Below are 25,159 nucleotides of genomic sequence, written 5' to 3'. Positions count from 1 at the left end.
TAGTGAAATTCGATTATAATAATTTCGGACTGAGCATACTATTGTGTGGATGGGTGACTATTGGCTGTCATAACACTTGTCGGCGCTTGTCACGGTGCTCGTAAAATGTGACATGTCTTTTGACACGTGTCTTTCAACCCAGGCTGTCGGGCTATGGCCTGTGGCTACCCTGATGTTTGTTAAAAGGTTTAGTCGAGAGAAAGGTCATTGAAAATAGACTTTTAATTTCATTATTTAATTTTTATTATGTCATCTACTTGCTACTACGGAACCCTTCATGGGCGAGTCCGACTCGCACTTGGCCGGTTTTGTCAAATTCACTTTCAGAACTATAAGGTACTAGCTTCTCTTCACTCTTGCTTTCATTGCCATACACAGGAGAAATCGGGTATCAACGCTGAAAATTTCCAATAACCGAACATTTTAATAATAATTACTTATGGGTTTCAACAGAACTCATATTCTAAAATGTCTAGATTGTGTTCTAAATATGATATAGATAGTAATATAGTTAGTAAATAAGAACCCAGTCGTAATTCGCTTTAAGTTTCCTTGCGCGAACCGCTAAGGAGTGGAACTCTTTACAAGAGTCTGTGTTTCGAAGGACCTGGGTGGCAAGGGCCGAGTGAATATGTTGCTTATGAGCAGAGGTGATCAATGATCATTTATCATACACCGAACATTAATTAAGACACGGCTTGTCATGCTTTTAATTAAAAAAAAAAAAACTAGGAAAGTCAGAAAAAATAGAGAACCAAAACTGTACATTGTATATTTATTAAAATAATGCTTGAGACGCGATCTAAAATCGACTTAATACTGCAATCTAACTTCGAAATCGATAATATAATATAAGTAGTTTCTTATTTTTGCAGCGTCAAGTATCATTTATTTATGTTTGTTATAATAAATCAATACTACAACATAAGATTTAAAAGTAAACTAAAAAATAAAAGATAACTAATAATTATTTACTATTTATCAAACATGAAAAAGTTCGTCCGCATTACCACTTTATATGGCAACGTGGCCATATTATCCACTGATCGCGGAACAGACCAGTAGACATATAGATTTTAGAATTTTTGTCTGTTTGTCTGCATGTTTATCCGGCCTAAACACAAAGATTAGCATGTACTTACTTAAAATTTTGCATGTACCTATACAACGTGTAACAAAATACCCATATACATCAAGAAGCGCTGATGAATACAGGTTGAATAGAGTCTCTACACGAAGTTTCAGCTTAAAATACGTTTAAAAAAAATTGTACCAAATACTTGGTATCGCATGGTTCTTGATTTTAAATCATACAAACATGTCACAACACTACAGGGATCACTCACTAATATTACGAAACATTTCTTCTGTCAATCTGATCGCCTAGTACCTGTCTACCTAATTTTGAATCGCGCGGCGGCGCGATTTGAAAAATTCATAACTTGGTACCATGAAAACATGAGTTTAAAAAACCCTTCCCGTATCGTTTGTTATGTTATCTAGAAACCGTGCAATTGATATGTATACCCCCTTTTTGTTACACGTTGTATATAACTAACAGGTTGGGTAATCCTATAAGTTGTGAATCTTAACAAAAGTCCCAAATTCTTCCAGAAGTTTTCAAATCTACCTTTATGTTTTAATGAAAATTAAAAACTGTTTGTTAATTATGTTTCTACTACTGGACAATGGACACAATATGTGTATATTTCGGGTTTAAAAAGAGCGCCACCTATTCGCAAGCGATGGTAAATCGTTGAGGGTATATTACACGGAGGGTGGAATTTGGTGCAAAAGCAGAGGTGTGATAAACTTATACGCATTGTCGAATAAAACACTGAGATGGCGCTTTGGTTCTCTGTTTAATATCTATTTTTCTTTTGTTAACTTATTTGCATTTTAACTGGCTTGTTTATGTTGCAAAAATGTCGGTTTTATTTTCCTTTACGTTATAATATATATACGTAGGTTGTAGGTACCTAAATAATTATCTAATACACCTATTTTGCTCCTAAATTCGAGTACTTTATATCACCAAAAAAAAATTGTAAATAAGAAAGATATGATTATCATTATGTCTTTCATTCCACAATGGTCGCACTGCTACACTGCAGCTTGTTAATATCTTAATGTCAATAGCTTGAATATTCTATTGGATAACCTTAAAATTGTTTTGATAATATTGGCGATAGAACATAAGCGCTCTATTTTTATTGGATACGGATCTCCTGATGGTGAACAATCGCCACCGCCCATGGACACCCGGAACTCCAGATGTGTTAAGGTGTAAGGTTATTGCCGGCCCCTTGGGGTTTAGGAATTTAAGGGTTTTTGGGAAATCGACGATTGGGAAGACTGGGTGATTGGGTCTCCTGTAACCTCTCTCACACAACGAAACACAATGCAATCGTTGTTTCACATCGGTTTTCGGTGTGGCCGTGGTATCACTCGGTCGAGCCGGCCCATTCGTGCCGAAGCATGGCTCTCCCACATCTTTTTTTTTGTCATGTATGATCGTCCCGCTGCTGGGCAAAGGCCTCCCTACCCTCCTTCCACTCATCTCTTTGTAGAGCTTTCCGTAGCATCTTATTTTATTAATGAAAATGAACAATCAAACAAGATTGACGGCACTCCCGTTAAAAAGGTTTCTTACCTTATAAAAAGGGTTAAAGTTATAAACTAAGGATTTGATTTCTAGATATAAGTACTTGTATTATAAAGAAAACGATAAGTCACTTGAAAATATTTTTGAAATAATATAATAAAAAAATTCAATCTGGAATGTAAATCTGGAAGTACTTACATATATAAAATTGTATTATAGTATCTATACAGCGTGTAACAAAATACCCATATACATCAAGAAGCGCTGATGAATACAGGTTGAATAGAGTCTCTACACGAAGTTTCAGCTTAAAATACGTTTAAAAAAAATTGTACCAAATACTTGGTATCGCATGGTTCTTGATTTTAAATACAAACATGTCACAACACTACAGGGATCACTCACTAATATTACGAAACATTTCTTCTGTCAATCTGATCGCCTAGTACCTGTCTACCTAATTTTGAATCACGCGGCGGCGCGATTTGAAAAATTCATAACTTGGTACCATGAAAACATGAGTTTAAAAAACCCTTCCCGTATAGTTTGTTATGTTATCTAGAAGCCGTGCAATTGATATGTGTACCCACTTTTTGTTACACGTTGTATATACCTAAAAGTGTTCAAAAATTCTATGATGTCGTCACTCTCTCAAACAAAGGCTGAACTTAAATAATGTCAGAGAGAGTTCTTTGACCTCTTATCAGTGTTACAGCCACGATTTAAGAGCTTCCGTTAAATCTAAAATTAGGCAGATTTATCTTTAGTGAAACGTCACACGCTTGATGTGGTGCGATGAAATTCGTTACCGAAAGCAAGAAAAACAATGGGAATATTTTTATTTGTACACTCCTAGGCGCTTACTCTTGAAACCAATCTCAATTTCGATCCAATAAAATCTCAATAACTATTCAATGTTCAAAAGTAAACAACCCCGATAGCTGTTATAAGTACTATTTAGTTCATTTAACATCCACGCAGTAGGGATGTAATGGGCGCTACTGTTGCAACTCAAGAGTACAAAATATCGATGGATCGAACTTATCATCAACGACACTTTATGTATTTACCTTGTGTATCTACCTTTCCATAAGAAGGTCTTTCAGGCGGTTGGGAAATAGTTTCAAAGTTTTATTCATTAGAGAGTGATGTTTCTATCTATCTATCTATGCTATACTAATATTATAAAGCTAGAGAGTTTGTTTGAACGCGCTAATCTCAGGAACTACTGGTCCGATTTGAATAATTCTTTTTGCGTTGTATAGGGCATTTATCGAGGAAGGCTATAGGCTAAAACATCACGCTACGATTAATAGGAACCGAGCAGAGCGGGTGAAACCGCGCTGAAGTAGCTAGTCTAATATATTGTATATATGTGTTTTAGATACAAATGTATTGTATTCGTCTTTAACCACATCATTTGAGTACCACGAAATTTTCTACTACCTACTATCTTCAGCTGTACATTGCTGCACTCCAATCACTCAGCCATCAGCATCGGTTGAGATTATATACCTACTGATGATGGACAAAAGAAATGATGTCATATGAATAAATAAATAAAAGCTAAAGTATTCTGACTAAAGTAGTCCGAAAGATGTTTCATGAACAATAATTTGTCTAGAGTAATAACAGCTTCACATGTGGTCGACATCTGCTCGGCGTCATTGTCATACATTTTGTGCACATTTGAACGACCTTCAAATTATATTTTGGTCCTTTATATTGTAAGTACCTATTGTATTTTTTTCTTAGTTTTAATATTATGTAACCCATTGGGGGTATTAATCTAAACAATTTTCCTAGGTCAAAAATAAATTATTTTCACATTTCAATATAATAAAATATCCCTATATAATCGTACTTTCATTCATTCAATTTGACGCTATAAGTACTTATTTATTTCATTTTTCTAGCTAATTTTAGAGAAGTAAGTATTCTATTTGATGCAAAAAAAATGATGACGTCATAAGTTGCGATCTACAAAACATAGAAAAGTACCTAACGTTTTAGACATTTCGATAAAACTATTGAATTTGACTAGTAGGAAACTACTGTGTTAGGTGATCCGTATCGTGTGACCGTTGGGTTTTTATGTTTATACCACAAAATTTAATATTGCGATGACTGGTGTTGATTTAGGTAGTAATTACAAATAGCAGCCTTCACCAGTCACCACACATTTTCATGTAAGTAAGTATCCGTGAATACCAAGCAAGAGTTAAATTGTTTTCTAGGAAACCGTCAATTTCACAAAACTAAAATGTTAAGAACCTGTTTAACAATGTTTGACTAACTGCCACACTCAGAGTCATTTAATGATTACTTAAACTATTCCTTGGTAACGATTTTGTATCGAAAACGATTGCTAAGGACTAGGTTAAGTAACCATTAAATGACTCTGAGCGTGGCATAAGTTGCTGGTGGTATGAGTGACGGATACCGGATACCATGATTTCCATTCGAAACACATCCTTCATCTAGACAGTAGTAGTTACAGATTCGTTCTTAGAAAACGCAAGTATAACATGAGGTGTTAGCAGATACACCTTGTAGCTCTCAACAGACTAACAGACAAAGTAGCATCCTGTATAATATCACGTCTTAAATTCCCCGCAGGCGCAAGCAGGGGTACAATCTAGTACTCTTTAAGTAAGTAATTAAATATTTATTTTAATTCTTCTGTATTAAAAAACTGGTAGTCAAAAGATATTAGTAGATTGTTTTCAATGAAATAATAATATATACATAATATACCACATTAATAATAGTAGATATACAACCATGTTAGTTTTACGTCACTAATTATCAAATAGTTCTGTAGTACATGAACTTACAGGTCACTAGCGGTCACCAATATCTGCTTAGAAAAAGATAAAATGCACAGAAAACTATGCCGAACGAAGTAATCTTGTCTTGTCTTATAACGATTTTAATAGAAGTAGATGACACCACAATGATTCCTGACCAAATGGATAGGTTTTTTTTAAATTAGTTCTATAGGTCTTTTGTCAAACTTTGTTTGCTAGCTATGCTAAGCAAAATCATGATTTTGGGATTCTTAAGTACTGTAATGGTTTTTTTTTTTGAGGGGGGAAAATCATCCAATGGCTTCTCCCGCCCTAGGTGAGGTGAGAGGAAGTGTCAGACTGTTACTAACTAATAGCCGGCCCGTTCCTACTCCTGGTTTTCGAGCCGCAGCCCCGGTAACCCGCCAGGCAGTCCGCAGTTCCGGATCAAGCTAAACTAAAATATTTACATCAACAACCCGTGATAATCCGCTATTTGTTAGACTATGATCCTGCTTTACACGAGAAGGATTTGTCAGAGCTTTCACGCCTGGCGGATTAAAGGGAAGTTATAGATTATTGAGGAAAGTTAGAAAAATTCAGTAGGTTCTCCGACAAAAAAGTAAGTAGGATCATGTAACCCTATCACTTGAAATTCAACCTTATTGCGAGTATTAATAAAGTGAGAAGAAATAATAAGTCTGACTTAGAAACTTAAGAACTACTAAAGACTAAAAACAATCATCCTTTATCATCATTAATTTGAATTCACATTTTTTTTGCTTACGCTAAACATTTGGTTCGGATCAAACAGTAAGCCTTTGTGAGAGGGAGATAGAATTGTATGTGAGAAGAGGACGATGATATGAATGACCTAATGCACTGGTAGTCTTAAGCAGCGAAGACTATTCATGTGTTTAAAACGAAATAGACAGACTAGGGAAACGGCGGCATAGATTACGTAATTACTATCGGATGTGACACTCCAAAAATCAAAGCTTTATCTTTGTAATTATATAATTCTTCTGTAAGTGTGTACATGTCACTGAACTTCTCTTAAACGACTGGACCGATTTTGATGAATTTTTGGTGTGTTTTCAAGGGGATCTGAGAACGGTTTAGATTCACAATTTGGTCAGCTGGGCAATGTATTTTAATTAATTTTTAATTTATTAGTAGTAGTTGATTTTGGAATGTTTTACATTGGTTCCGACAAATTTTTAAATTAAAGACGTTTAGACAGGACAACGTCTGTCGGGTCCGCTAGTAATATTATATACCTCGACTACAGAAAAATAGTTGTGTATACTTTTCGAAGCACATACATTTGGTAACTGAAATCTGTAATCTTAATTATATAGGACTTTTACATATAGACAGACAGTTTTAAGGGTTTTTAACCTTAAGGGTTAGAGGGCAAGAGCTTGGCGAAATACAAATAACAATAGGTAAGTAGTAACTAGACGTATGTGTTATTATTTAATGAAACATTATGGTAGGAAACTGAAGACAATGTTTATAAAATTACTTTTTACGATCGATGGTAATCAGGAGGTTACTGAAGGGAAATGTTACATAAGATTCGATATTAAACTCAGTGCGTCATTTGCAGTTATTTATAGTTTTAGTAACATGATTTAATACACCAACACGCCGTAAGCACTGGCTTGCGTAATGATTTGTGAGTTAAGCCTTTTCCCTCCTTCCCTAATGTTCCTCCTTCCGTGGATCAGTGTGATATGTTTGATAAGAATACTTGATGTTCTTACAATAATATTCAGAATCTATATTAGTTACACCCTAAAGTTGGCAGAATTTTGGAGACGCACAGATTGGTCTTTTCATATGTCCCATTTAAAAGGATTAGCTCATAGCACAGTAAACAAATCATCTTTTTCTCGCATAAAAAATTAATAATTTACATGAAATGATGTCTTGTTAATAAATAGTTACAAGTTGGTCGGTCTCTTAAAATTACGCCTGTTTTATTACTGCTGCATTATTGCAATCCGAATAATTTTAGAGTACCGATGACCAAATAATTAGGTAATGTTTTTATACCTACATAAAAATGAATAACAATTTGTATGAGTACTTAGGCATAATATACATAGTTAAAAACTGGCTACATAACAACTCTTAAAGGCAGTTATGTGGTTATACTTACAAACAATTTACCAGTTTAGGTACTTTTGCCATGTATATTAACTTAGTAAATGCATTTGTTTTTAAAGGGAAACAATTAGTTTACTCATAAAAAAATCGTCATTTACGGTCAATGGAGATGACAAAAGCTTGCAAGGACAAGCTATGCAGTAAACTTAAAATTGGGAACATCGGGACCTTTGCACGGTTCGCTGATTCCTTCCCCAACTGACCGCACATGTTGGCATTCTAACAAAAAACAAAAGGCGAACCTTTTCAGGTTTGCTCACAAAAAAATCGACGGCATGAGGCCACGTTCTCTACGACTGCTGGGACGCAAAGAATAGGGATTTAGTAGACTAGGTACCTGACTGCCGACGGTTCCTTGATCGGGTTAAGTTATGCTTAACACGACAAATGATGTTTTAAACACTATTACTGTTGCTGCCATATAAATTTGAATTACAAAATAATAAATTATGCAGTTTATTTAACACATTCATTATCATTCTTGCCAATAGTAATGGAGTACTCTTAAAATACGAATAAGAGTTATACAAATAAAAATGCCATTTATAATATTAAATAAATTTAATTCAAATAATTAATTGCATTCATTTTTGTTCAAAAATAAAACAAAACAAATCAACAGCAATACCTACTTACTTAATGCTTAAAATTACAATGACAATAAAAAAAAACATTTTAAAATAGGTAATTTCAAATGAACACACACAGCCAGTGTCCTCACAGAGGCAGTCCGATTTAAAGCAGCGCGACCGCTTAGTCTTTGGCCGAGTGTTGTGAAACCACCGCGCGTCACTCAGTGCTTGCTCGAAGCGCGCGAGCTCACGTCGCGTTGCGCTAAGATGGCGCCGGCCGCATCACTATTTACCACATTTATATCCATAATACTGTCCGCAACTGCACAGGATTACTACCACACGCCCCGCATTGGTTCCAAACAACTCGCCTCATGTTACAATAGTGAAGGAGTGCCGCAAGTAAGTCCAACCTTTAGATAACACTAATTTTTTGTCTTATTTGTTCGGCTCCTGACCGTAACTGTATGTTTCGTTATAGTGTTTGTGTTGTTCTAAAGTTGAACTTCCCGAGAATTTGGTTTAGGTGTATAGATCCACTTCTTTATAATTTAAAAAAGATTGGTGTAAATTATCTTGGCTGAGAGGATCGTGGGAAGTTTTTGTTTACACGAGCTTTTGGTGTTCAGTGTGAACTTAGTTGTGGTTGCTTGGGAGAAACTTTTGTTAGCGTACTAACTTGTTAAAGTACTTTGAGCGAGCTATATTAGTAAAGAAGTATGCATAATTGAAAACAGTAACACGTTCTAACATTCGCAGTGTTACTAACACGGCTAGTTGTGCTTTAAAGCGCTGCATTGCAAAAGCTTTATTTATTGTTTGTTATTTTTTTTATTTTAGATCCTAGTAGATACCTCTTGTTCTGATCCTTCTTCATTTATATTCATTTAAAAAAGCCCCCTTTTATTGCGTTCATCGTTCAACATTCTTATGGCTCAAGGGTGATAACACTCTTACTACACAGGGGCCTGTTATCAACATACTCTTGGATGCTACGAGCTGTCCACTGATACGCCCTTAGTATCATCACGATACTCTAAAAGCAAGATAACACATTTACTGACATACATTTTAGAACATCGTAAAAGGGTGAAAGAGAAAATTGGTAGAGGTCTGCGAAAGCCATTGATTAAATTCTGAGAAGAGAACAACCGGTTTATGGGAGCACCAGAGAGTCAGGCAGTCTTTATGATATTGCCGAAGTATTCATCCCTTCAACAAAAACGTCGATAAAGCGAGACAATATCATGAATGAATATATTATAAACATAGATAAGCCATAAAAATAACCCCTACAGTTGCTAGCTAGTACATTTTTGGAGATCGAAGGTTATCAAACGGAGTCGGCGGTACAGTGTAGTAATGAGTTCGTTAGCTCTGTGCCTAATGTACCGTTATCTGTGCAAACGGAACAAGCTTATCGCATCCGTCATGTATATGAATGTCTACATGTAAATTGTGTCATTATAAATAAAATTGACGCTACCCTTAATGGGGTGTACGAGTAAGTAAGTGTTGATGCTGCTCGGTAAGAATGCAACGAGTTCAGGCTCTTGGAGAACGCAGCAAAAACCCATGATACTGATACTGACACATTTGTCAACGATATTTCACTCCCATTCGGCTGCGTAAAATTTTGGATTTAATAGACTTGATCAAGCGATGAAAGTCAGTATTGTATACAGATCAAATTTAATCTGCTAATCACATATCACAAAACGTAATTCATACCGGAACGGCAACCATATGCTTAAGTAAATACAAATCGTCTGTTTCAGTAAACTGTCTGTGGGCTTGTTTTTGTTTGTCTTTAGACAACAGAACTGTAAAATAAATGTCCTTTAGAAAAGAGCCAGAAAAACCTGCATACTGGAAATGTTAATAACAATGAATGTATTTATCTAAAATGTCGCAATGGGCACCATTATCCCAGCCACAAGACATCCACTGCGGAACATAGGCCTGGCTGGCCAAAATGACCTCCATGATAATTATACATATTCCAAAAATCTTTCGTCACTGACTTAAAGACTCCTGTCAATGTAGAAATTACTGCTCAACTAAAAATTGCGTTAGAAATCTCGTACTGCTTGTTATAAAATTAAATTTGGTTAGAGTAGAGAGTATGGGGAGTACTAAGAGAGAAATTCCATAATTGCCACTGAAACAACATATCTGCAGTGAACACCATCGTTTGCAAATAATAATTAATGTTGATCATACTTAGATTCTTGCACAGTGTAGCGAGTAACTTTAATGCAACTTAACAACTTTGTTTACCTTGCTAACTTGTTCCGTAAGAGCCTCGTGAGTCATAGGTACTGTTTCGTATCAAATAACATGCGAGTATATTCTTCATAGTCTTCATGTTCCCTAAATGGTCACCCATGGATGTAATGTAATTAAATTTAAGATGGATGCATAATTGATGACTAGTGACCCGGTTAAAACTACTCTCCAACTGGGTATAATCAAAATCATTATTTTGTTATATTAACAGCACGTGCTAAAACATAAGAATAAGCAAGTCAAAGCAAGAGGACGATGGCTCCAACTAATTTCCATTTCCTACAATGGTTTTAGTTATTTGACCAAGCTAGGAATACAATAACTGCGCCTAACGTATTCTGAAACATGCAACGGACTATGAAATGCAGATGTCCTTTGTTTTTGTGTGCAAACAATAGAACCGTAGAAAGCTGTAGTTGTTTGTTCAAAGACAGCTATTACTTACAGACTCTCCTATAGCTTTGAAGTCGGCGATAAATACTTGCCTGCTAGTAAAAGTACTATCGACACATTATGATTTATTTTAATCTCAATCGTTTGAAACAAAATCGACTGTCATAATAATAACAACTTCCTTTTTGGATAGTGGTACTGTAAGGACGCATTTCCATCAGAGATGTGCTATGTAGCGGTGCTGCGAATCCTCGAATTCGCAGCTTAGCTCATTATGATAATTTTCACTGATACTAAGCCGCTACATATAGCGGTACGAGTAAGATGTCCTATGAAGATGTGCCGTCACAAAGTAAGTATGTGCACGAGGATGAATATGCACAGTTCGAATATGCGACGTATCGATAGTAGGGAAATCATCCATAACACATACCAATAGCACGCATCCATAGAACACACCTTTTCATATGAAAACAATATCTTAGGTGAACCCGTTTTCACCAGTGCTACGCTTTTTTTTTTTTGAGGGGGTAAATCATCCCCTGACTTCTCCCGCCTTGGGTGAGGCGGGAGGGAGCGTCAGACTCTTACTGACTAAAAACCACCCCGTTCCTTCTCCTGCTTTAAGCCGGAGCCCCGGTAACCTTTTACGTTGTCCGCAGCTCCGGATACGCCAATGGATAGGATTGGTAGAAGCCAAACGCATCTACAGCAATGTACCATCTGTGGTAGAAAGCTCCCTCAAACTCAAACTCAAAATATTTATTTGCATGTTAAGGTAACCTAACTAGGACCTAACTAGGATATTGTTTATAATATCAATAGAGGACCGGGATCTATGCAGATGTAAGTATAGACGTTCCCGCAACCGATAACTTTGTACCTACTTTTACTTTAATACAGATATGAAATATACAGCGTGTAACAAAATACCCATATACATCAAGAAACAATGAAGAATACAGGTTGAATAGACAAAGTTTCAGCTCAAAATACGTTTAAAAAATATTGGTACCAAATACTTGGTGTCGCATGGTTCTTGATTTTAAATCTACAAACGTAGCACACTACAGGGGGAAACTGTTTTGATTAAAAATTAGTAGTAGAATTTAGTTTAACACCGGTTGTATACCTACTTGTATCTACGAACAAAAGCCCTCTACAAACAAAGTTTTAAATGGAAACAAATGCAACGATTGCATGGCTCGTTAGCTCTTGATATTGAATCGTTAACAATAGAAAGTCATCGAAACATTATGGGTTGGCCTTTGACTACCGCTAGCTATAATTAGCTAACTAAAAAGCTAACTAAAACTACTAGCTAAAATAATTAAATACATATATTAAAGTCTACTTTAAAATAAAATAGGTTCACAATTAGCTTCTACCAGTGACTTCCCGCGAGATAAAAGCATATCTGTTATTACAGACCATAATCTAGCTCTTATTATATCTCCCATCTCGATTACAAATCTGGAGACCGGCTTGTAACGCCTCTTTGAAAATACCACGTAGTATATTTTATGTTTGTTAAAGGTAAAGCTGAACTTTTATCTTGTTATAAATAGCTTTAGCTATATAGCTCATGTTCTGTAGTACACGAGCTTTTAAAAAATTGTTACCTCTCTTGAAAGGTCCTATAAATATGTTAAAATATCCTCTAAAAGACCTAAGACTCTGGAACACATTTGTAAGCGAATAGAGACAGATGTATTGTGAATAGCGAGTGTACCGCGACACATGGTAGCAGCCGAAATAGTGCGTCTATATATAGGAACGACGCATAGGACATTCACCCATACACCTTTCTTGTAATCTATACTTATAATAAATCTGTAGAGAGGTCAATTCTGTACATGAAATATATTTTCAAAATAACTATCAGCGGGTGATCAGTGATCGATACTGACGCCAAAAATGCAATCAGAAAAATTTTTGTCTGTCTGTCTGTCTGTCTGTCTGTCTGTCTGTCTGTCTGTCTGTATGTTCTTTATAGAAACAAAAACCACTCGACAGATTTCAACGAAACTTGGTACAATTGTTCTTCATATTCCTGGGCAGGTTATAGTATACTTTTCATCACGCTACGATCAATAGGAGCAGAGCAGTGAAGGGAAATGTTGGGAAAACAGGAGAACTTACTCCATTTTTGAAGCTTCCGTCGCGTGTGCAGCCTTAATGGTTAAAACTACACAGAAATCATGTATTACGGAAATATTCTCCTTAAAATATTCCACGACAGCAAATGTCTATCTTTTATGGTTGACTCACAATAACACGTATAACTCCCGATAGCTTAGCAGTTCGGAGCTTTCTGATTATATTTGTCTACTCTTACGTTTATAACACTCTCATTCATTCATTCATTCATATATCATATCATATATTATAATAAATCTGTAGAAGGGTCAACTCTGTATATTGAAAATATTGAAAAAATAAATAGCAGGAGGTGTTACTGAATCGATACCAAGCCCAAATATGTGATTAATTTTTTTTTGTCTTTCTGTCTGTCTGTCTTTATGTTCAGGCATCACGTGAAAACTAACGGTTCGATTTCGATGAAACTTGGTATAATTGTACCTTATTATCCTTGGCATAAAATAGGATACTTTTTATCCTGGAAAAATAAGTAGAAAAAAAAACTGTTTTATTCTACAGAACGCGAACTCAACAGCAGTAGCTCAATAGAGGGATCTCTTTAATTATTATGGGCCTCGCCGTATTTGGGTCCAATAGATATTTATAAGATGTCATTGTTAGAGTTACTCAAAGTGGAGAAATAAAACTTCCACGCGAAGACCGACATCCGCGCGGACGGAGTCGCAGGCGAAAGCTAGTATGTAATAATTTCGCGTTTACTATTACATCAATGCGACTGTTTTCGTGTCGTACGCAAAATTATTACCACATTTAACAGACTGACACAATTTACAAATATTTTTGCTTATAAGGTACAGATACGTGTTTCAAATAAGACATGTTTTTAAGAAACGGTGCCCGATGGAGATTGTTCCGCTCCGTGGGCGCGTTTACAAACAACACGTTGCATTTACGCATCACACCCAGACCTGGACAATAATATGCCGATCCTGCAAATAGCCATTGTTCAACATATTATTGTACAAGACATGCCCAGGGGGTCCAGCGTGCATTCAAGGGTTCTGTTTTAATCCCTTGAAGTTCCTTCATTAACAATTCACTACTTCCTTGGTCCAATAGACATGTACATTAGAGTAACTAGGTCTTTCTTTCTGGCACTGTACCAACTAGGTTAGGGTCAAAATTGAGTCTTAAACATATTGAAATTCAGCATTATACAATAAGCTGTAGTCAACACCCTAAATTTACCTACTACGTGTGATACCTAATTCGCAGATCTGATATGCGATAGGTATTTTATTGAAATCTTAACTGACTGACTTACAAAAACTATCAACTCGTATATAACCAGCTGTACATTTTTCAAAACAACTCCAAGAGGTAAGTACCATTTATTTATAAAAAGTGTCTACGAATCCTTCAACTGAATAGGAGGTACGTTCTCAAAAAGTTGACAGATGGTCCGTTAAAGGACGCCAGTTGCAGCTAAATATAGGTTTCCTACCAAGCAGCCGATTTAAAAGTCACTGGAGAAAACTTATGTTGACCAAAGGAGGTTATGTGGATGCTGATAGGCTAACTCCCTTAAAATTCCACTTAATAGCTTTAGCGTCGTAGCCCTTAATGCACCCAAACCTCTTTATTAATCAGTAACAAATGCAGTTTATACGTAAGTTTCTATTGCATAACATTCCGGAGTGTTTGCACTTATTATATCTATTTATACAACAGTAGCAGATAGTGTCGACTCAAGTAACACATTATCAATAAACGCTAGTGTTATTGTAAGGTGATTAAAAGGTTCTTAGAATGTTTCCCGACATTTATTCCTCGAAATGATAGAGGTTCTGTACCTCACAAAAGAATAGACTAGTAAATATAGTTGGTATATCAAGCTCCTTCAAACTGTCAAATATGTTTACCAACTAGCTGATGCCCACAGCTTTGCTTGCGTGTATTACGGACTTTGAGACTTCATTTTCTAAAATATGTAATAGTAACCAAAGTTACTCCTTAGTATATCAGCTATCTGCGAATAAAGTCATGTCAAAATCGGTCGCGCTATTTCAGAGGTTAGCCGGTACAAACAGATAGACCGACAGATAAAATTGTAGAAAATCTGATTTTGGTGTATGTATCGTATGTATATTATTTTAGATGTAGTGAAAAGCAGTTATCAATATAACAAATATAGACACGCCAATTTTATTTATTAGTCTAGTCTGTTATACCTATTACTAACAGGATGGATGGCGTCTATAGTGTGAAGAAACTTGATTCATAGTTAGTGTGGATCGCATATTCTGGGTACTCCGGAGCAACGGACAACGTAAAAGGTTTCCGGGGCTCCGGCTCAAACCAGGAGAAGGAACGGGGTGGTTTTTAGTCAGTAAGAGTCTGACACTCCCTCCCGCCTCACCTAAGGCGGGAGAAGTCATTGGAAGACCTTCCAGCCTCAAAAAAAAAACTGGGTACACAATTCAAAATATAGGTTTGCTAATTTTGGAGATTGATTCATACGAGAACTAAACACGAATCTAAGTGTCTAAACACACTATGCCGAACGTACGCGATCGAAGTTCCGCGGCTGATTTTACGTCCCAACGTATTCGGCTGATATGACACACCGAGGTATTCCTCGAAGCGCAACTGTTTTGAAGCGCACCTCTCCAAGCGCACCTATTTCATTCCTCGAAGCGCACCCGTTAGTTGCGCTTCAAGGAACTATTAAAAATATTAATTTTTATTTCCTCGAAGCGCACCTATGTTTTATTTTCAACTAGAGAGGGGATACATACTCTCGAAAAACATAACCCTTCTTCTGGCGCTGTCGGGTAAAAGAATAACAATCTATGGTCGACGAGTACAGAGTTCTTGAATATTGTATAAAATAACTAATAAAAGTCGTTGATTGGCGGTTTCAAGCGGAACATTTAATTTTGCGATGTCATACATCGACAAGAAACTATTTTAAAAAAGTTTAACCTTATTTGCTCATAGATAGCGCTACGTGTATCAGATTATCGATATCTTATTATCGATAGTTTCAGTTAGCATCCCCTCTCTAGTCGAAAATAAAACATAGGTGCGCTTCGAGGAAATAAAAATTAATATTTTTAATAGTTCCTTGAAGCGCAACTAACGGGTGCGCTTCGAGGAATAAAATAGGTGCGCTTCAAAACAGTTGCGCTTCGAGGAATACCTCATTCTACATAAGTGCCGAACTTACGCGGCAGAAATTCAATTTCGCAATACAGTTCTACAGAATACGTTGCCGCCGAATTGCCGCTGAACTTACGCCCGACCGAAGTTCGGCTGTACGCTATAACGCAACGTAATTTCGGCATAATGTGTCGCCAGTAATTCAAATAGCATTGCAGGCGTAATCATGCCGAACTTCGGTCGCGTATCCTCGGCATAGTGTGTTTAGACACTAATAGACCTTGCAGCGTAATTAGATTACTTACTCGTCGATTAACTCGTTTCCTTTGTTTCACAACAGAGATGTATACCAGAGTTCGAAAACGCTGCCTTTATGGTCCAAATGGAAGCGACGAACACCTGTGGTGACAACGGCATGAAAGTCTACTGCATACAGACTTCTTACGGCACCTCTACTAGGTATGTACTGCGAAATCTTTAAACCTAGATATATCTAAATACACACAATACATTATAATCAGTGATCGGATATTCGGATGATTTGCCTAAACATATTTATTGCAATATAAATCCCGGGATTTCGGGAATGCGGAACTAATCAATAACATGATGAATTCTATAATAAATACAGTAAATTTCTTGAATTCGAAATTCCGGGATTTTTTCGATACAAAAGTGCATTCCATAATATTATCCAACACCTTAAACTAAGTAAATATTCTTACACCCGATTTGATTCTATATTAAAAAAACTCAATTCCGGGTTTTTTCGATACAAAAGTGCATTCCATATTAATCAATACTTTAACTTTAGGCAAATTAATAATTTGCATAAAGAGTATGTATCCGAATATCCGATCACTGATTATAATCTACGTAAGCACAATGCATCAAATTGCATAATTTATTTATACAGCATTAAAGAAGACACAGAAGACTTACAAATCTAGGCTGCCAGTTATTTACCGAATCCCATAACTTGTTTATTATACCTACATACTGAGAAACGCATAGTATGTGTTCACACACTTTGCCTAGACCAATTTATAGGACATTAGTGGACCTCACAAAGTTTGTGACTTCTTTAAAATTGCTGTGCCCAAACTGGGTCCATAATTGTCACATGTAAGACTAAAACACGCACATTGTGGAGAGCAAATAAATGAACATGAATATGTATGACGTCTGTAGAAGTCAGATAAAGTTTAAGAGTTGTGATGTGCAGCAAACAGTTACAAGAATGATGCCAAGTCACTGCTTAGCTCAGTAAACCCTAGGGTAAAGCAAAGGTGCTCTTCTTCCTTCAGGTCGTGTGACAGCTGCCAACCAGGGCAGTTCTCCAGCTACTATCTGACTGACCTCCATTATGAGCAGGACAACCAGACGTGGTGGCAGTCGGAGACCATGAAGGAAGGGATCCAGTATCCTAACCAGGTCAACCTGACTCTGCACTTGGGTATGTGAATCAGTTAAAATCCTATAATATTAATATAACTTTCATGAGACATACTAAATTAATCGATCTATTTGCCGCGTCGTGTGTCACGGAATGCTGCTCATGAATATGAGCCTCTAGCATGGCTCGAAACTAGTCGAGTTTCTCATCTAACAGTTACGTGAGTAAGCCAATAACATAATAATTAAGTTAAAAACCTGTTAAAATAAAAATAATATCATATTTATATCAACTACCTCAGTCTATAGTATTAACATTTTTTGGTATTTTCTTTAATTATTGCCCCTGTTAATGGTTCCCGAAGTTATCTCCGAAGCGTGGGAATTGGAGGGCTTAAAGGACTTTTAAAATGACACAGGTTAAAACTTTGCCCCATACTATCACACCCGTGCATAATTTTGTGAAAATTGAAGTATTGACGTTTCTCAAAGTTACACACCACAGATAACTAAACGGAGTTATGATATCTTAAATTCCAGGCAAAGCCTACGACATTACCTACGTGAGGATTGTGTTCTACTCGCCCAGACCTCAGAGTTTCGCCATCTATAAGAAGACCTCGGAAGAAAGAGTATGGGAGCCCTTCCAGTACTTCAGGTAAGTAAATTATAAAAATTTGGTGAGAGTAACATTCAGAGTTCTCTGGATTCTTCCACATGCAGTCCGTATATGATTCCAATCGTATTCGTCATTTTTTAAATATTTCCTATGCCTTGCATTTTCATAATATACTCACATTACGTTTGGTGGTACGGACATTAATTAAACTCCTATTCATTCAGTGCCTCCTGCCGTGACACGTACGGAGTTCAAGAACAGAGGGCTGCGGAGTTAGGAGCAGAAACCCGCGCCCTCTGCACCAGCGAATACTCCGACATCTCGCCACTCTCCGGTGGTAACGTCCTCTTCTCCACTCTCGAAGGTCGACCTTCAGCGTTTACTTTTGACAACAGTCCTGAGCTGCAGGTAAGATTATTACTGTCATAGGAACTTAAACTTCCATAAAGACTTGTTAGGTACTTGTTTGATAACTCATTTATCGAAGGAAGCGATAAGTTCTTACAAGTCTCCATGCCCATTTACTATTACATATTTCAGCGCATACAAAATACCGTCTAAAGGTGCTCCCACACAGCAGTTATATAACGTTATACAACAATGTGTAACAATATAACATTTGCAATAACGTGTAACATACTCTACAATTACTGTTATAATTTGTTTAAACACAAATGTTAAATCAGTCTCTAACGTTATACAAAGAAATTATTAAGAAACTTGTTAACTTCTACCAAAGAAATCGTCAAAATGATCTTCTTGCATTCTCATCTTTCTCTTCATTGGCAATTGATGACCGCTAAATTATTAAAACAATTAAATGTATCCAGGAATGGGTAACTGCCACTGATATTCGAATTTCCCTGGATCGTTTGAATACCTTCGGAGACGAAATTTTTGGAGACGTCCAAGTATTGCAATCCTATTGGTACGCCATCGCTGACGTGGCTGTGGGTGCAAGGTGCAAGTGCAACGGTCACGCTTCTGTCTGCGAGACCCAAGAACTACCTGATGGTACCAGGACACGAGCTTGCAGGTAACGCAATCAAAATATTTTAATAGAAAGATAAGTACTTTTTGTATTGCATACATAGAACAATCTGTCTCAGTGCCAATTTTGTTCAGATCTAAATTAGAGATTCAGAAAACTTAACACGAATAGGTACAATACATAAAACAAATTTCTGCATGTAAGTATTGTTTGGATAAAGTTTCAGTTTCAAGAACAATAGGTCTACCCCCTATTACATTGGGATCATAACACAGCCAACATGACAAGTAGGTGTTACATCGGCGTTGCTCACATTACACTTAATCCCCAATTATCACGGTGTATCAGCTTAGAAATAATCTAATTTTGTATAACTGTACTTGACCACATTTCTGTGAGGGTGCGGGGGAATTGCACAATTTGATTTGCCCTAGTTTTTTCCATCATTGTATTTACATGTATTGTGGTAAAACACCAATCCTTCATGGTGGATACTCACTCGCACGAAGTATTTCATTTCGAGTTACGTTGTACCACCTTGTGCCAACCGCTGAAGAGTGGAATTCTGTTGCTTATGGGCAGGCGTGCTCCATCGTAGGTTTTAATGTAATGTAACTGTGACCTAAATTGTTTCACATTTCAGATGTGAGCACAACACAGCTGGTCGAGAGTGCGAAAGATGTTTGGACTTCTACAATGACGCTCCTTGGGGCAGGGCTTCACCGACGAACGTGCACGAATGCAAGGGTTAGTTCACTATGCATTGCTTGCTTTGTTCACTGCGAATTCTTTTCTCTATGCGAAAGTTCTTGTAAAGCAGGACGTGGATGGGCAGTCTTGTATCTCAATCGCCAATATTGTCGTTGGAGTATCATCGTTCGTTGTCATGCATCTTCTTCTTTTATTCTAATTTGTACTATGTACTGTAATGTGTACTTGTATTTGTTTATGCTTTGTAGTTTCAGCGATACGCTGATTATATAGCTACGCGTCTTGTTCGGGGTAGTAGTTGCGTTTTATAGTCACACGCTTGAACAGCGCTGTTGGGTAAACGCGCGCTGTTGTATACAGAAGCGAAACGCGCGCTGTTGTATACAGAAGCGAAACGCGCGATACTAATTTCGTTTTACAGCAATACGCGCGCTGCTAACAACGGCGCTGCTCAACGGTGCGTCTAACAGCGTAGCTATAAAATCAGCCATAAGCCTGGTATAAGTATAAGTGTAATAGCCACACTAGAACCACATAAGATAAAAGTTTAATGTAAAGATCTAATATCTTGTTCATTAAAATCTCCTTTTGCTGCAAGAGTAAGGCCCAGCGAATGCCTGTGTTCTAGCAGTTATAATATTTAGGGATCATGTCCCGAGAATTTTAAGCAAATTACCTACAACTATTGAACTATTGAAGTAAACAGATATTGTAAAAAACAAAGAATATTATCTAAATCGAAAATATCATAACACCCTAAAATTTATAAAAGCTAGCGCTTGCGACCACTATAGAAAGTTAAATCCGCTTTGTAATTATTATATACAAGCAAATGTTTTTGCATCTGTCGAAGTTTGCCGTTTTTTTATGCAATTGCGAACAGTCTAACAACATATCCAAATCTTAAGAGAAACTTTAAGGGAACACATAAAGTGTTACATGCACTGCTCACATCATGGACCTTTGTTTTTTTTTATGAAACACGCCGGTAATCGGGCAGACGTATTACCTGATGGTAAGCAATCGCCGTCTCCCATGGACACTTGAAACACCAGAGGCGTTACAAGTACGTTGCCGGCTTTTTGGGGATTAGGAATTTAAGGGTTGTTGGGGAATCGGGGACTGGGAAGATTGGGAAGGGGGAATTGGGCCTCCGGTAACCTCACTCACACAACGAAACACAACACAAGCATTGTTTCACGTCGGTTTTCTGTGAGTCATCACTCCGGTCGAGCCGGCCTATTCGTGCCGAAGCATGGCTCTCTCACACTTTGTCCGTCAGACTCATTTTATATTTAAATGCATTTTGACTTCTTGAGGTACACTTGGTCTATTCGTAAGTTATTGAATATATTTCCTCAGTTTAAAACGGATCTGTATTGAAAAATCCCCTTCGGATCTTTGTCTAATTGTTGATTTTTGTTTTCAGTAGACCAAAGATTATTATATCCTTAAATTATGGAACATTTTGATCTTCCAATCATTCGTGCAACTACCTAATAGCATTTACTCAGCTTAACGAAAAGTTGGCATTATATGTCTATACCTGGGAGCAAAGAAACAGAAAATATTTTTTATCAGAAAATATTATCAAGAAATGAAAAAGAAAAAACACTCTTGGCTCTGTTTATTTGCTCCCAAGTGCATTAACATTAGTACGGTAATGGTAAAGTTAGGAAGATATAATATGTGCTTTGCATTGCACACATTTTGTTGTACAAATGACATATATTATAGGTAACTATTTAACGTATCTTTGATTTTTTTTAATTCGTGTGCTCAGCTTCCTATTATATTGTTAATTTGGTTTATATAATTATGTTTTTCTTCGAACAATGTTCCCTGATAAAATAGTTTCATAATATTTGCCAGATTCACTATACAAATTCTTCTGTACTTAGACGTTATTTCCAAATGACTTTGCCACAACCTGATTGGTGTTTCATTACAGCTTGTAACTGCAATGGATTCTCCAACAAGTGTGAGTTCGACAAGGACTTGTATGAGCGCACGGGACACGGCGGGCGTTGCATAGACTGCGCGGAGAACAGGGACGGAGCCAACTGCGAGAGGTGCAAAGAGAACTTCTTCCAAGGATCCGGAGATATCTGCTTACCCTGTAACTGTAATCCTACTGGTAAGTATTATGCGAATGGAGTACATAAGGAAGGAATATAACACGCCTTAAAGTGTACAATGTTGTTTAACACGTTCAATGCCACCGACACGCCAAGCGTGTTCTTGAGAATTTCTATAACTACGCCTCGAACACGCCAGGCGTGTCCTAAATTCTCAGTATATTCTCAGGGCGGCATCGCTATGAACTTCAAAAAAATAATCGTGGCAGTGAACGTGTTAAATACTAATAATAATGTAAGAATATGTTTTAAGTAAGTATTAAAGAAATACTTACACGTTCCTATAATTCAGTGGCGTGCAGTCCATATAGGTAAAAGGATTGTGCATACCTTACTTACACATATCGGGAATAACATTATACTTACATAAAATGTACATTATATGAAAATAATAGGTATAAATGAAAGTTTTAAAAAACCCCTAATAAATAGTAAGTATATATTATTATGTTACAGTCATATAGCAATTATACATAACGACTGGTCATTATATTTTATATAAATGCCAAATTCAAGTATTCAAGTATTTATTGCATCCATAATGTACACAGGTGTTAGAAAATACAGTATTAAGTCACAATTATGGACCCTGTCGGGCACAGCAAAATATAAAATTCGTAGGAGTAATAGCGATGATAGCGAGTCTAATGCCCGAATACTCAATCGTCTCTCAAATATTTAACGGCTGCTCAGCTAACTACAACTTAATTTGAATTAACTGGCGTTTCAGTATTCCATTTATATTTGAGCAATGCTCATCTTTAAGTTAGACTTAACTAATGGCTATATTTGACTGACGTTCGAGTATTCGGGCATAATAAGTTAATCAAAGTTAATATGTATGTATTGTATTAACGAAAGTTATGATTTAGGTACTTGAATATCAGTTATCATTAACTACTATTTGAGTAATGACTGTTTAAGAAAATTTAAAACATCAATATAACATTTAAAATAAATACCTATATTTTTGTGTGATAAGTAATTTTTGGCTAGTACCTAATCGATAAACAACAGTAATAACGAAATATACGAAAAGTTTTGTATACGACTGCACTCACAAGACAGAGATAGTGACACTAACACAACGCCGATCCTAACGTGTGACAGAGACATAGTACCGGGTACCGAGTATTGCCGAATAAACACGAAGATTCACGAAGTAACCAAAAAGGGATGTGGACACGGGTGTTGTTTAATCGATTTTCATAAAATCCCCCCGATTTTCATAAAATCGATTACTTCGAGACTTATTAATTACTTATCACACAAAAATATATTTATTTTCAATGTTATATTGATGTTTTAAATTTTCTTAAACAGCCGTTACTCAAATAGTCGTTAATGATATCTGATATTCAAGTAAATCATAACTTTCAATTGAGAAAATACTTTCTTTTAGTTTTATTTTAATGTCGAAATATCGTGTATTAATGACAAAATTAACTATATTTGTAAATCTTATTTCGTTTAATATATTATATAAAAAAACAATAAACTCTAAATAAAAATATCGATTGCGATTTTTGATCGATAAAGGGTCTATTGTATTTAGACTTGGTCAATCTCTAGAGTAGATCGCCGCCCCCCGCATGTCGCCGCATGCCTGATGCGAGTGATGCGACCATTTTGGTTCTAAAAAAGACTTTTTGCGCAGCCTTCTGCATTCTGTAGTTCTGTACGAAGTTCAGACGCGCCAAGTTACGTTGACACTATTGTATTATTTGTATTGTATTAATCTCGTGCCATGGCGCGTGCGCGTACGCTTTGTTAATTGTTTGTTTTCTTAGTAATTATTGTTAGGTACCTATAAGTTTTAAAAATAAAGTTTCGTAAATAAATATTTGTGTAAAAGTATATTATAGTGGTGTAAATTCCTATATAGCGTAATAATATCATAAACTACTGCCACTTACCTCTTTTAGTTATAACTACTTACTTTACGTAAATTACTATAAATTGATACTAAAAACTATATATATCCTACTCAGGATCTCGCAGCCTTCAATGTAACGCAGAAGGCAAGTGTCAGTGCAAGCCTGGAGTGACAGGAGACAAATGTGACGTCTGCGCACCAAACCACTACGAGTTTACCAACCAGGGCTGCAAACCCTGTGGATGTAACGAGTCTGGTTCCTACGCCAACACCCCGCAGTGCGACCCTCAAACAGGAGTGTGTCTGTGCAAGCAGAACGTAGAAGGAAGACGTTGTAGAGAGTAAGTATTCATTAATTTTGTTTTATGGACAGTTTTAGGTTCTAAAGTCTAGTTAATAGTTAGTCTTTGTCATTTCGAATTAGTTAAGGGCAACCGAAATCTGAATCAATTGAAAAAATAACAATTAGGCGTGTCACCAATCTTGTTGCTGTAGGTTCTTATCTTATATGATTCTTATGTCATCAACTTTAGTTATAATATAGTTATACTTCTTTTATCTATGATGTGTTCAAGAAAATGCAAGGTAAATCTAGACTTTTCAACCATACCAATATTATTCAAAACAATAGTGCTTAATTTTATTCCTATCTTCTAGGTGTAAACCGGGTTTCTTCAACCTAGACATCAGCAATGACTTCGGATGTACCCCGTGCTTCTGTTTCGGCCACTCTTCCCAGTGTAGCTCAGCCCCGAAGTACCAAGCCCATGAGACTAGTGCCCATTTCATCAGAGATGCAGAGAAGTGGATGGCTGAAGATGAACAAGAAAGACCTGCCAAGCTTCAGTTTAATGCCAATACTCAAAATATTGGTGAGTTCATTAATTGAGGATAGTCTTTAAAGTTAGGATGATTATAGACAGTAGTTAATTTGGAGGACTTATTCCTTTTTTATTAATTTGTGATCCCTCTAACTAAACGGACCTCTTCCTTGAGACTGGAGCTGCTCTGCTTCAGTTAAATTGAAACAATATTTATTTCTGTATAGGCTACATAATGTCAATTTTATATGACAAAAACTCTAAATGAAACTAATTGAGGCCAGAATATCTTGTACTCTTCTACAATCTTAACTCTGAGAAGAAACACTGAAACAAATTGAGAGACCACAGTTCAGTTCGACAATCACAATGTCATCTTTATACGCTTCTTGCTTTCTGTTAAATGAACAGACATTGTTTTTAATGTTTAGACATCATTAAAACATAATTTGCTCTGACATTGTTGACTCTATTAAACACCCCAATTTTAATAATTCCTTATTTTATCTAACCCACCATA

The 25,159-nt window shown here is 36.4% G+C and overlaps 1 protein-coding gene across 1 annotated transcript in view; it reads left to right on the top strand.

Moving 5' to 3' along the window:
* Positions 1 to 8,335: 8,335 nt before the first annotated feature.
* The window catches only part of LOC118261874 (laminin subunit gamma-1), a 32,869-nt gene continuing 16,045 nt past the window's right edge, over positions 8,336 to 25,159 (top strand). Inside the window, exons 1-10 of the mRNA XM_035572893.2 lie at positions 8,336 to 8,543; positions 16,429 to 16,547; positions 17,396 to 17,544; positions 18,024 to 18,141; positions 18,327 to 18,510; positions 18,933 to 19,138; positions 19,737 to 19,840; positions 21,756 to 21,941; positions 23,934 to 24,159; positions 24,476 to 24,690. Coding sequence (XP_035428786.1) covers positions 8,409 to 8,543; positions 16,429 to 16,547; positions 17,396 to 17,544; positions 18,024 to 18,141; positions 18,327 to 18,510; positions 18,933 to 19,138; positions 19,737 to 19,840; positions 21,756 to 21,941; positions 23,934 to 24,159; positions 24,476 to 24,690 — 1,642 coding nt within the window. The 5' untranslated portion in view covers positions 8,336 to 8,408. The remainder of the gene's footprint in view (positions 8,544 to 16,428; positions 16,548 to 17,395; positions 17,545 to 18,023; positions 18,142 to 18,326; positions 18,511 to 18,932; positions 19,139 to 19,736; positions 19,841 to 21,755; positions 21,942 to 23,933; positions 24,160 to 24,475; positions 24,691 to 25,159) is intronic.

Source organism: Spodoptera frugiperda, chromosome 25, assembly GCF_023101765.2.
Source record: "Spodoptera frugiperda isolate SF20-4 chromosome 25, AGI-APGP_CSIRO_Sfru_2.0, whole genome shotgun sequence".
Taxonomy (NCBI): Eukaryota; Metazoa; Arthropoda; class Insecta; order Lepidoptera; family Noctuidae; genus Spodoptera; species Spodoptera frugiperda.
The sequence above is the reverse complement of the archived record's forward strand: the minus strand, read 5'-3'. Positions and strand labels throughout refer to the sequence as shown.